The sequence below is a fragment of the Plectrocnemia conspersa genome, unplaced genomic scaffold (assembly GCF_051122295.1).
Source record: "Plectrocnemia conspersa isolate PC_06_02 unplaced genomic scaffold, ASM5112229v1 ptg000010l, whole genome shotgun sequence".
Classification (NCBI taxonomy): domain Eukaryota; kingdom Metazoa; phylum Arthropoda; class Insecta; order Trichoptera; family Polycentropodidae; genus Plectrocnemia; species Plectrocnemia conspersa.
In genome coordinates, this window is record NW_028277174.1 from 24769558 (window position 1) to 24783999 (window position 14442).

Below are 14442 nucleotides of genomic sequence, written 5' to 3' on the forward strand. Positions count from 1 at the left end.
TATTTTTTTCTATTTTTGTCATGAGGCCCGGAATCATTGTTTTCCCAGGGCCCAGGTTTGCTCTCGACTGCCTTGATTCTAAGAGAAAAAACTATGCAAGGGGCACAAATTTGCATTTTTGCCTCAGATGATAAAATGTCTAGTCCCGGCTCTGATTTTACATAACAGTGGTATTTTATACAGCTGAAGATTTGTCTGTATAAATTGTCACCATCTGATTTGGCAACGCTATCATGTGGCACATCCACTCACATGTCGACAGTTGTAAAACCGTTATAGCATACATTTTTATTTGTAAAGATACAAACTGTCACTTTGTTCAGATAATCTGCCAGAATATTCTAATATCAAAGTGCGTCGGCGGCGTAACGAATCAACATTTTTTTTAATTTCAAATTATAAAAAAATTATTTATCACGCTTTTAACGCGTATTTACAAGGCAACCTTTCGGATATAGTTTCTCATTGCGGTTAATATTTTTTGTTTAGAATTTCTCATAAACTGTAATGGTTGTTTTTACAGTCTAGAAAAAAGAAGCGCGAATGTATATTCATTGTTGTTACTCTTGGACCCAGTTTAGACGCATTACATATGACAATGGACCGAATGGGATGGAAGTTGGAACTGTTCAGGCAATTCTTCTACCGCTACAGTATAATTTTGATAAACTACTATCATGCGTTTTAGTTTTATTCGCAATTTATAATAAAAAAACAGTTGTCAAGGCGCTAAAAATTATTGCTCCCACAAGAAAAACAACTCGCGCCGGGCCTTCGATTATTAGGAATGTTATTTTCAAGGCGCTTTTGTTTTAGATTATTTAGATAGGTCATAATCTGATATATTTCTTTATCTATTAATGATGCTAATCTTACACTGTCGATTGATATCAACACTGGCATTTATATGTACTGTCATTAGCTGAAAGCAATTGCAGTATTATTGAATTCAATATTTGTATCACTTTTCATTTCCCATTAAGCTCAATTAACTTTCTGATACTGTTGCTCCATTTTGCTCTTATTTTGTGTGTGTTAATTTTCAGCAGACATTTCTTCACCACTGTAATATTAAAAAGTCGAATATCAACATACATTAATATGTATTAAAAATAATTTTTATTATGTAAAAAAGACTAGAATGACACTTTTTATATTTTAGATTAAAATATATTTTTTCACAGCACCAGAATGACGTCTGAAGTGAGTTTTTCTAGAAAAATAAATATACATATGTAAAATAGCATAGGAAATAAATATAAATATATATAATCATATTTACTTTTTATATCATAACACTTGACATGTGTTGTTTTATTATATGGGTCCAAGTGAATGACCGTATCGTAAGTACAACTCCTTGATCCCTTGGGACACATGTGTCCTTCGCAAATGGGTGGTTGTAAACCTGTGGCTTCTGGTATTGTTAAATTTCGGACTATATCCCTTTCCTCGATTATATCACCTGTTAATTATTAATCCCATATATACAGATATCTAGTATAGCAATATATTGTTTAAGATTGAGTTTAACCTTCATCGTCTCTGCATATTAAATGGGTTGTTTCAGTCGGAGGTTTTTTATTCACCGATGGAGTAGTGATTGTGGTACAATTGTATGCTCCTTGTTTGCATTGATACCCTCCACATTCAACAGTTGGAAGTGGCACCGAAGGCGGTTCTTCTGGTGTGTCGTAAGTCTTTGTTAAGACGTTCCTTTCTGGTGTTTAAATTGATAAATGAATTACATGTCTAATGTATTTTAAAATCATTGTATACTTACGATAAGGATTAAAACAATTGACTGTCGTGATTTTTCTCCTCGGTTTATTTGCATAAACGTACTTCAACGAACATGTCACAGCTTCTGGAGGACAGTCGACTTCTCCGCAGATCAATTCTTCAGAAAAATCAATATAAAACGCCAGCATAAGGCAAGCACTGATCAAGCATTTCATCATTTCTGAAAACAACGTCAAAATTTTGTGTTAACTCATAGCAAACACCGGCGAGTTCTGTTTGCGTTGAAATTGACCATGAACGATCACTTTCGCAATAGAATGAATGAATGAAAATGCTCCGAGAGTTAATTTTACGTGTACGCTCTTTATTTATTCTAATGCTTAATGTTATGATACTTAAAAATTATCAATGGACTTTTAGCGGTGTGAATTGATTGAGCAACTGGTCTTTGTATTCATTATAAATTTATATATTAAATTATATAATGTTTCACCAGAACGTGTTTTTAGATGTTAAAAACTATAATTTAACATAAGTTCTGTAAATAAATTGCTTAAATTAAGATCTTATAGAATTAATTAAACTATTAAAAAGGTTAAAATATACAAAACAAAATAATAAACTTGATGATAAAATATATACAAATGGCACAAAAACCACAGTATATGTTGAAACTTAGCCTTAAATAGCAAAAAATAGGTTAAATAATAGTTATTTAAACTTAGGCAATATAGATCATAGATATTGATTTTAAAAGTAGAAAAATATATAAAAATATATATAAATTTATAAAGCAAAAAAAGAAAATTATTAAATTATTAAATAGCTTGCAAAAAATATTTTTTGCCAAAATATTAATTTTATTCACATTTTTACTATTTATTGAAGTTAATAATACTTATTACTAATTTTTTAATAATAAAACAAAACACATATAAATAATTAAATTACTTTAAAACATATCTTTGGTGCTATATTACATCAATTTAAATTATTGCTTTTAAAGAAAAAAAAATATTATCAAATTGCTACAAAAAAACTATGCTTTTTATTTTTTTAACCTAATCCTCATTTTCTTTGCTTTTATATTTTTTAATATAATAAATAATACGTTTTAAAATACTACTAAATTTATTTTATAGCAGAATTTTTAATATTTTTAATACACTTGTTGAATATTTTTCTTAAACAAATTATTTTTTAAAACTCGTTACTAAATTATTTACAATTTTTTGTTAATTATCAGCTTTATTTATCAGTAAGCCAAGTATTTTATATTTTTTTTAGAAAGAGATACAGAAGCGTGAATAGAAATAACAGGTGACTCGCTAAAATGTCACTGGCGTTAAAAGGGTTAAAAGCATTATTTTTTGATTATTTTGCAGTACTAATTTATTTATATTTTGCTTATTTAAATAATAAATAATACTCACTAAATTATATAAATTGTTTTATAATAAATATACATTTAAATAGAGTTTTTGGTTCTAGACTGTAATTATTGATTGTTAAATATAAAAAGTAAAATTTTCAATAGTAAATTTTTTTTTAACAAATTATGTTATTATATTTAAATATTTATTATTTATTATCATATATTATACATATTTAATTTAAAGCATAAATGTTATTAATAGTTTTTTTTCAGTGGAAAAATTAAAAAAAATATTTAAAGATTGCTACAAAAAATCCAATTACTTTAATTCAAAATGTTCTTGAACTTTAAAAATATAGATATTCTATTCCTGTAATTAGACTTATTAAAAAGATATAGATTATTTGATCAGAATGACGGTGTGAATTATGATTACACGTAAAACATTTTTTTGCCACAAAGATTCAGGAACTTTATTATTAATTCTACTTCAATGTTCTTATTTATTTACTGACATTGGTTGTTTTACATTATTAAAGATTTTATTTACATATTAACTAAGCTTTTAAGCATTCCTGACAAATATACAACAATAAAAATATATGTTACCGTAAAAATATTTATTAGTAAGTTTTGTAAAACATTACAAAACTACTTTTTATATTTATTTTTTATACATAAAATATCATAAAATTATAATCAAGAGTAGAAAGCATAACTTAAAATTTATTAAACTTAATAAAATGTATCATATATTATGAAATATGATTGAATTATCATCAACTATCATAAAAATGCATTTAAAAATATTTTATCAAAGTATAATTGTGAAAAATCAACGTAGAAAAATAATATGAATCCATTTCATAGCAAAAATATTGTTTTAAAGTGTTCACTTATTAATGTATATAGCACATTATTTTAATATAAAGCACAGCTATTACCTCAAAAATATTTTTTGTAGCACGTGAGATGATTCCACCGCAGAGTTCCGATCACTTCTGAGGTCACTCACATACCTTTCAGGTGCTTATATCAAAGTTTACTTATAACTTCAGTGGAGGTCAACCGCCCATAATGTCAAGGTGATCTTCGATTTATTAACATTATTCAAATGAAACCAATTATTGTCAAGATGACCCCATTAAAGAAACGATAATATTGCATTTTCCAAAAAAGGATAAAATATATAAATTTTGCATTAAATTAAGATAATTTAACCACTTTAACGAAATGCCATTAATGCGAGGAGAAAATATATTTTATAGAATGATTTTAAAGCATTCGTTTAGTTTGTTAGTTCTTATTAATTAAAGTAGCACAATATGTTTATTTTATATTAATTATTGAGAAAAAATATTTTTTTCAATGAAAGATATTGTTTAAAAACGAGTGTTTTGATTTTATAGACGCACTTATAAATAATCTAATTTATCAAAATTTTTTATTTTTTTAACGTAGAATTTACATTCTTCTTAGTTCAGCTTATTTAAAATAGATTTTATTTATTTTATTTTTATATTGATCAACAAATATGAAAACAATCAATCGAACGTCTCAACGCTTGCAACACATGAAATTCTCTTGTTACTAACAATTTACAAAAGCAAAATATAATATACATTGCCTAAAGATATCAGTAGTAGTGAAGCTGTCCATGTGCAGCGTGCAGTTTTACGTGTTACTGAATTGCAACTGTCCCTCTGGATCGGCCGGTAAGATATAATATACTCGCCGACCGACCAGTTGATTATTTTCATAAAATAACGATCAAATTTTGAATGCTAAATGCTAAATTCAGAATGAATGTGGAACGTTTTTTAAGAGCTATACATCTGATGTTTTTTGATCTATGGTGACACATCTAAGTCAGTAATTATGTTTGCTTTTGTTCAGTAATTTTGTTAAATTATCAGTAGTTATATGTTAAAGATTCAGTTTTAATTATTAAATGATCTGTGTTCATTTACAATATATATTGAAAACAAATTTATTTTGATCAAGTGATTTATTTAATTATTAAAAATACATAACAGCTTATCAAATATAATATTTACAAAAATTATTTTAGAATGCCATACATACAGTATAATTTAAACGCACATTTGTGTATAGATGTATATGGCAGCACTAAAATATGATATAAATTAGAATTAATATAATATTGATATCACAAAATGTGTATGTATATATTAAAATTATTATATGATTAAATTATATTTACATCTTAACACAAATTAACATAATCGATGAATAAAGATGATTTTATACAAATTAATTGAATAAGATTGACATAATTATTGTATAACGTCACAGAGAAATTTAAGCCATGTCAAATTTATTTAATTTTCAGTACAACATATCTTTTGATAAATGGAAACAATTGTGAATTTGTCTTATTTTGACAAAAGCAAAATATAAAACAGCCTACATTTTTCATGTTATCAAACGCTAGCCTATTTTTATTGGTCTAGAGTTTTATCATAATGGATTTAATTAATAGACGTCATCATTATTTCATAGTTATTAATGATAAATATATTGTTTATGAATATCGTTGTTGATCTACACGTTTTCCTCTCCCCGGACGATTACGACGACGGTGATGATGGCTCCTGTTGTAGTTCTTGTGATTGTTATGATTATGGTTGTAATTTTTGTGATTGTGTTTGTGGTCATATTCATGTTCATGTTCGTAGCTGTTATTGTGTTCGTAGCCGTTATTGTGATCGTGGTTTTCGTCTTCGTGTGCGTGATGATAGACGTTCTTAATTATCGGTATTTTCACGGGGACTGGATGGGGAACCGGAACTGGCACCTGAAAAAAACATAAATTAAAAAAAGTACCAAAAAAATGATCAGATCATTTGTTAGTATAATAACTATAGTTTTCTACAATTTTGTGGTATTATAATAGGCATAAATCATACTTATGTTGGCATTATGTATCTTACAAACAACATTCCATTTATTTGTCGTCATTTTACTAAGAACATATGTAACTTAGAGATATTATGTATGTAAATATAAATAAAAAACAATAATAACGAGTCATGGAACATTCTTAAATAGGTATCGCACTAAAATTCAATATAATATGACTTTACAGATAGATACTGGTGTTTAATATCCAGGACAAAACTGTATTTGCCATTATAAATTCAGGACTAATTATTAATTTAATAAAACTGTTGTATCATGTTAAAAAATAAATCTAAAAATATATGTAGTTTGATATTATAAATTTTTATCCCAAATTCTTTTACATTTTATTGTTTTAGTGCCTAATTTGTCTGTTGTTCGACTATCAATATAATTATTTTTGTCCAAAATATATAAAGTTTTGCATTCTAACATCATATATAGATTTTCTGAAAATCAGATTTTTTCGTTAATATCTCTCTATGCATTCATGCATTAAAAAAAGTCATATTTTTTTTCGTCTTTCATCTAAATTATTTGTTATAAATAATGCCATGAATAAAAATTTAATTGTTTCAGTAAGTATATTAATAAATGTTATTAAAGATTCAAACATAGGTTTTTTGTTAACGATTTCATTTGTGACGCCTAGTTATATAAATTAAATAAACACCTAAATCCGTTTTAAGCCTGGCTTAATTTTTTTCACGAATGACTTTATTTATGTGAAAATAATCATACACAATTTTTTTAAAACACAACAATATTATTCTCATGTATTAAATTAGACTGTTTTTATTAAATACAAAAAATATTCAAGCAAATCAGATATTAACAATTAGTAAGTGAATTATGTATTATAAATAAATTATATTATAGAATACTTTTTATTAATTTATAATTCATATGTACCCTTCCTTGATTTTTTTGTTCATGAATATGGAAAACAAATTTTATCATAAATCATAAGTACGATTTTTTTGTACAAATATAGAAATCTTTGTGTCAAATATTATATTATTTTATTTATGAAAACATATATTCGTGACAATTTAAGATGAAAAAAAAAAATTCTTGTTATTAAATCGAAAAAATTAGAGATTATAAAGTCTGTGTATTTATTTAAAAATAATACGTTTTTAATTTAGCATAGAATTTCACGGTATGCCTTAGTTTAACTAACTGTAGAATAATATTTTACTGCATTATTTCAGATCAACGAAATAAATGTTTAGATTATTATTAATATTTATAATTACACTTATATCATTTATGATATTGACATATATTTAAGAATGATTACTCTTGTGTTATATAAAATATCATAACACAGCTTAAACAACCGTGAATCATCGACACTCATTTCACATATAAAAACGATTAGCTAATTCTATGAGCTTTTCCGCTCGAGAGTGAAAACAGACACCGATTAAAATCCAATCTGAAAACTCGCCTTAGTTGTTTTTTTGCTTTCTCCTTACATTATAATGTCTACAGCGACAATGTGCTCGGATCATAGACTTGTGGAGAATTTTCACTTTTCAAAACAAACCGATAAGTTATAAGAGAACGTGTGTCCAGACACGATATGTCGTGCTGGTATATGTGCTGGAGTGTAAAAATGCGAAACGAGCTTCGGCAAAGAACGTGTTTTATGTATGCGTTTATTTTTTATTTCACAATTCTTAAAAATATAACTTTAAGACAAATAGAAATTCTTGAGAACTGCATTTTTTTCTAAAGTCGTTGACTTATAGTTTAATACTCTTCCTGTCCATGAACTTGTAATACTTGTAATGGAAACTTTGTCCATGAGAAACTGTAAATTTACATCATCACCGGTATATAAACGAACACCATATTAAGTGGAATATAAAATACAAGAAACGACTATATAAAAATTAATTATGCATTGAAATATTGTTGCTATTATAAAATTTCATATTTTTTCTTCAAGGCAATTAATAAAATTTACGATACTTAAAAAAGCATGCCATTGACTTTTTGTGTCTCTAAATTTTCACGGCCAATATTTTTTACAGTTTTTAATGTTATTTTCACTAACGCTTCGATAGGCATTGATGCTATTAAATAAAAAAATGTAAGATACTACTCAATAACAATGTTCTTACATTATATATAGTTTGAGACTAATATATAAATGAAGTATTTTTCCTTTTAAATCAGTGTTCCTACTGGTAACTTGCTTATCTGATTGCATAATATTTTATAATATAAACATATGAGCATAATAGTTTTTTAACCCTAATTAATATAGTTAAAGACAGCAAAAAATCGATTTTTAAGACACTTTGTGATTAAGACACATTTATAAAAACATTTTTATTATTACATACTTGATAAATTAATTCATGTTATAGAAGACAACGACGAGAAAAGCGGTTTTATAACAAGCTATAAAATATGTTCATAATAAAAAAAGTTTCATCTATAATTGTGTATAATGCCAAGTTAACATACTTTATTTAATCTTTACTGTATAAATTAAACATAGAAAATTTTTAAAGGGAACATAATGTTGTGGTCGCCACAAATAATATAACATGTTAATTGTTTCAAAAATTATAGTTGCCCAATGATATCAAAAAATTCAATATCAAATAAAATACATAGAAAAAATATATGCAAGAAAAAAACAACAATAAAAATCAACCAAAAAATTAGATAGCTTATTTTTGTGGCAAAATTCTTGTTATATCTACACTTTTCCAAAACTATATTTTATAACATAAACATATTTTTTTTATAACATCCTGTCTTTATTTTAAATCCAAATTTCTAGTAAGGTGATAATTTTTTATTTAGCTACTATTACCTAAATTAGTTCTCAAATATCTCAGTCAGCAGTAAAAAAATAAACAAACTTTATTTCTTTAAATTTAATTAATTTAACTTATATAAATTATTATTCATATTTTTTTTAACTATATTTTATAATTTAATTTAATTAACTAATAGCTCAACTAACCTTTTTCTCCACCGGAACCGGAATGTGCTTCTCAATTGGATATGGTACATTCTTGATCACTGGATAAGGTATAACTTTCTCTATGGGCACCTTTATTTCTTTGACTATAGGCACAGCGACTGGTTTTGCTATGGGAACCTGCACAGGATAAGGTTGAGGCACCGGAACCAAGATGGGATGTGACATCTAATAGAAAACAAAGAATATCACTGCAATTATGCATAACATAAACATATTTTAATATAAATAATATATAAAAACAATGCATATTAACCTAGTTATTTCACGCGATCGACATATATGAGAGAAATTTTTATGACCATCTATTTTTTGCCAAATGAAAAATATTTCCATACAATATATCGTTATTGAGCAATTAAAAAATCATAATTACCGGCATGGATTGTGAATAATAATGGTTCTCTTGCTGATTATCATAATTGACGTTCTTGTAGGATCCCGATTGACTTTCATAACTATTGCTGTCGTAATAAGGTGAATAGTTATAGGAAGAAGCGTATCCTTTACCGTAATCCTTATTATTGTTAGTAGATTCATAACTCGGTTGTGTGTAATAAGGTCCTCCCTTTAATTTAGTATTCGAGTTATAGTCATAAAAAGACTGTACAAAGTCTGGAGTTTCATCTTTGTTCATGTTGATGTAATCATTCAAAGCAGACGGTGAAATTGGATTGCCTTTTGTATCAAATTCAGATACATAATCAGTGTTTTTTACCGTATATCGCCCTGAAGGGTATGATGATACCTTAAATTTATTCGATTCAGGAGTATGCTTAGTATCAAATGTATAACTGCTAGCATAATTTTTATAAGGCGAAACAGTCGTTACATCATCATCTTTGTATTTATTATAATCGTAATAAGTAGTAGCAGGTTTCGTTGGTTTAGAATACCATCCATCATTATGTTTATACTCTTCAAAGTTATCTGTCATATGATCATAATTCTTCAAATTACCCCAACTTGAACTCAGTGTAGGATAGACTTTAGTTGAATCTTTTTTATCGTAGCTCACAATCGTTTTATAAGAATCTTCTTGCTCTTGACTCTCTGGATAGTATACATTATGTCCTTTATTCTTATTTTGCATAACTACATCATTAACTAGCTTTGCATAGTCGTTGTTCTCTTTCAGATAATAATCATTTATGTCTTTCTGATTGAAGATTTTACCAACGTTGCCTATGTAAGGATGTTTAAAATACGGTTCGAAATTAGATTCACCAGATTCTTTAGGCGCATTCCTTACATAGCTAGCTTCTTCTTCTTCAAAATCATATCTCGGTGTAGTATATCTCGGTTTTTGTTTCCTCCTCCTGGTTTTTGAGCGTCTGGGTTTTGCATTTTCTTCAAAATGATTGCCAAATCTCGATCTCAGATCTATGTGGATAGCTCTAGGACTCCTCTCGCTCAGCATCGCCGTTTCGGTTTCGATATAAGTATCATTTTCTCCGAAGACCAAATGTATGGAGGCAAGCGCCAAGATCAAAGCTGCGGCCTTCATGGCTGAAGGTTGCGACTTTTCTGTGTGGAGCACGAATCGACACTGGCATTGAGTAGAAAGTGATATGGAAGCTTAAGCACGATGATCGATGGTAGGGAAGATCAGATGACGCGGAGAAAATGGATAACACATATCACTTCATCCGAATCGCGCCCCTCCATCTTTTGCGAGTTTGTATTGTAGAGATAGTTTATGCACTTGGGTATCGCGTGCTAGTAATAAATCTAGTGCTTATATTAATTACATGATGTTGATTTGTTGTTGACAGGAAGTAATTTAATTGAAAAATTTGCAAAATGTGAATTCATATGCCATATAAATATTTGTAATGACTTGAAGTTGTAAAAAAAATTCTAATTTATTTATCCATGAAAATCTTCTTTCATATTTATTTTTAATTGTATTATGTTTCATATCATCAAAAGTAATATGAATAGACTTAATTACATGGCTTTGTAGGTCAAAATCAGACCTCGTCTCGAATTTCATTCTCTTGAAAGAGGTCATGAACTATAATATAATTATATATTTAATTATTTATCGATATTATAATAAATATTAGTATTTTTTATTACATATTAATTGCTAGTATAGAAGTATTTTATTATTACTGATGAACTTTTATTAAAAAAAATATTGAACTAAGTATATTTAATAGTATTTAAAATATAACAAAAATACTTTGATGTTTTAACGTTCATCATTAAAGTTTTTTTACAATTTTGCTATGATATATTTTATAAAAAAATATTAACTAATAAAAAAAACATTTCTAAAAAATCCTATTATATTTATACATTAAAATTTAAAAATCTATGTTTTACTTCAAACATAATTCCTAAACAATTTACTGAAAATGGCTCGACGTTGCTGAAAAACTTTTGCAAATGTCTTTGGAGTTTAAAGGGTTAATAAAGCGCATTTTACAAAACCGTGTATTTTAGATTAAGCCAAACACATTTCAGTATCCCAAAACATCATACAGGATAAATGTTTTTTTAACAGAGCTTTCGGCTTATAAAATCATAAAATAATAAAAAAAAAGTATTTCGCAAATAGACAGTGAGAAAATAAGTCATTTTAAAAAAGTTCAGTTTTATGACTAGTTGTAAAATATCACTATAAACTATGTTTTATAACCAAGAAGTATTATTAAATAATATATATTAAAAACCTAATTTATAGTCTACTGAATAAGGAAAAAATTTGTTTTAAATCTGGCTATAAAATACAACTATAAAAATAATCAAAAAAATCTATATAGAAAATAATTTAAAGAAGATGCTTGTAAACTAGTCATAGTTTTTGATGACTATAAAATATCTTCATAAAAAACATGAAAATTAAGTATTTACTAAAACTCATTTGCATTTATATGGTTCACTTTATATTAAATATATAAAAATAATGACTGTGTGATATTTTATTACTTATTTAGGTATAATTATAATAGTAACACTCATTCTTATCCGTGTCTATCGAAAGCGCCCTAATTTCTATTTTTATTGAAAATAAAACAATACCATGAAAAGGCAGACTACTCAGAAAACATCATAATTAGCAAGCAACAATCGATTTACCGTATTCAGTGGGATTGGATTACAAAAATAATAGCATCGATTAAAGTCTACATTATAAGAAAGAACTCAGCATCGATTATAGAAAGTGAAATATGAGATTTTCATACAAATCTAGATTTTTTAAACAATAGATTGACGCGTCGATGTGAAATTATCATCGATAGAATATGTGTATTATTTTTTCTCTCCACACAGTTTACATGGTAGTAGACGGTAAAAAAATCAAAGTAAATTGCTATACTTTCATATAAACAAATCGATTTCGTTTATTGTGTAATAAAATTTCGACCGAAGAGCCTTGTTATTTAATTTGGATAATGAGACGAATCAAAGAGAAAACGCGTATGTTTGTTGAATAATATTATTGTGAATATGGGCAACAAAAAATTATATCAGAATATAAGGAAATTGCGTATTTTTTTCAATTTTCCATATAAATTTCTAATTGATGTTTATTATCGTTATTAGTTATATAACAAGTTTTTGTTGGTAAAGTGGTTAGTTAATTATGCACTTGACATTTAATTTTCGAGAGCATGACGAAAAATTACAATACGAATCAAATGTTTACGTCTTGGAGAAAAAATAATTGCTTATTGAATATGTAATGGTTTGCTATATAATATAGAAATATTTTATGTATTTTGTCCCAAACGCATTAAGAATAAATTATTAGGAAAAGTAACTTATATTTTTATTTAATATTATTTATAAAAGAAAAAAAGTATTATTAAAATTTTGCAAATTTAAATTACAAAAATTGTCAAACTTTAAAATTAAATTAAAATAATTATACCATAAAATTTAATATATCGATGATTTTTTTATGTGAAAGTAGAGACAAACAGACAAAATTTTAATTGGCTTTAGAGAATTGTGCTATATTTTTATATTTGCGCCTAATTAATTACATTGTTTATACACTTGTTTTGAGCTATTTCACAAAGATAAGAGTGCACTTTTACCGTTGAGAAGAAGGCTGAATAAATAGCAGACAGTTTGCAAAACTGATGCATTCTTAATTCTATTGTATAATTTAAAAAATAAATTAAACATTACAAATTATATATTTTTGCAAAACACCTTTTTATAACAACTCATTAACTAAATATTATTCAGCGACTTTACAATCGCAAAATTCCTAAAAATGACTCCATTTATCAATAAAAAGAACTCGTTTCTTCATTATCTATCATTTTCAAAAGTCTAGAAGTAATCAAACGCAAAAGTTATTCGTAAACTTTGTACAGATTCTACGGTTTTTTGTAATTATCGGTATATAAATTTACTGCCTGCCACGAATAAAATACTACAAAACATACTTCACGAACACTTTAATAATAATAAGAAAATCTTAACCTATAAGCAATTTTCATTTATATGTTCTCATTCTGCTACACACCAAATAGTTGCGAAACGCCCTCAGGGGCTTTGACGGCATTCCTGGACATTGCCAAAGCTTTTGATACTTGAAAAAATTAATATACTCGTTTTTTAATAATAAAATACCACGTTAAGTTCCAGACACGTATGTTCATTATGATTTAATTTTAAGACCCTTGCTATTTGTGATACTATTTACAATAATATAAATAATATCATAGCTATTTTTGCTAACAAAACAGCTTATAAGAAAATCAGCATTGAGCTCTTAAAATGGTTCTATAAATAACCTAATAATATATTTATAATAAGTGTCTTAATAATATATTTTTATAGAAGAAAAGTTTCCTGAGTCAACAAATAAACTAAAATTAAAATAGTAAATATTATAACATAAAACAGCAAATCGTATCAAAGTATATAGCCCGGACTCTGATGAGGAGAGGCAGACAGTCGGGGGGTGAGACAGTCACCCAGTCAGGAGTCACTAGCAGCCACCCGAAGAGACCAGCAGACGCGCCCCTACTGACAGACGCAAAGAAACGACCCGGAACTCCCGAACGACTCTCGCCGCAAGATGAACTACCTCCTGACACTCGCTGCAGGCAGCCTGAGGATCATCCACGGGCATCATCACCGCTTGGAGGAAACGTTTCGCACTCATGTAAATATTGCAATAAAAAGTCTTACTAGATTCACATTGAGCCTCATTAGCCACAAGGTCAATCACCTCTAGGGTCATAACCCCTAAATCTGCTAACAATAGTTTAAAATTATTAATATTGATGCCACTATATACTTTTATTTCAGTCTGGTGTTTAACTATTTATAGGTATTGTGTTTACCCGGTTGTTACGGTAACGCCTGTTGTATTAAAACAGATTTACCATAAATATATTTTTTTAAACATTTAAGGTTATGCCAT

General features: G+C 27.1%; 2 protein-coding genes across 4 annotated transcripts; both read right to left on the minus strand.

Annotated features, from left to right (window-relative positions):
* Positions 1 to 665: 665 nt before the first annotated feature.
* Positions 666 to 4138, minus strand: LOC148231119 (uncharacterized). 2 transcript variants are annotated; one of them, XM_088194416.1, is made up of 6 exons: positions 4063 to 4131; positions 1784 to 1963; positions 1535 to 1720; positions 1283 to 1465; positions 1149 to 1213; positions 666 to 1063 (listed from the first exon to the last, which is right to left on the minus strand). In XM_088194416.1, the coding sequence occupies exons 2-5, from the start codon at positions 1959 to 1961 to the stop codon at positions 1179 to 1181; spliced, it is 582 nt and encodes a 193-aa protein (XP_088050542.1). In that variant the 5' UTR covers positions 1962 to 1963; positions 4063 to 4131; the 3' UTR covers positions 666 to 1063; positions 1149 to 1178. The 2 variants fall into 2 exon arrangements, with proteins under 2 accessions (XP_088050542.1, XP_088050540.1); XM_088194414.1 differs by lacking the exon at positions 666 to 1063 and having other exon boundaries at positions 1103 to 1213; positions 4063 to 4138.
* Positions 4139 to 5107: 969 nt separating this feature from the next.
* LOC148231120 (uncharacterized) lies at positions 5108 to 14028 on the minus strand. Of its 2 annotated transcripts, XM_088194052.1 has the most exons (4): positions 13991 to 14028; positions 9424 to 10778; positions 9030 to 9215; positions 5108 to 5936 (listed from the first exon to the last, which is right to left on the minus strand). In XM_088194052.1, exons 2-4 carry the CDS (start codon positions 10552 to 10554, stop codon positions 5664 to 5666), a joined length of 1590 nt encoding a protein of 529 aa, XP_088050178.1. In that variant the 5' UTR covers positions 10555 to 10778; positions 13991 to 14028; the 3' UTR covers positions 5108 to 5663. The 2 variants fall into 2 exon arrangements, with proteins under 2 accessions (XP_088050178.1, XP_088050177.1); XM_088194051.1 differs by having other exon boundaries at positions 9424 to 14025.
* Positions 14029 to 14442: the final 414 nt, after the last annotated feature.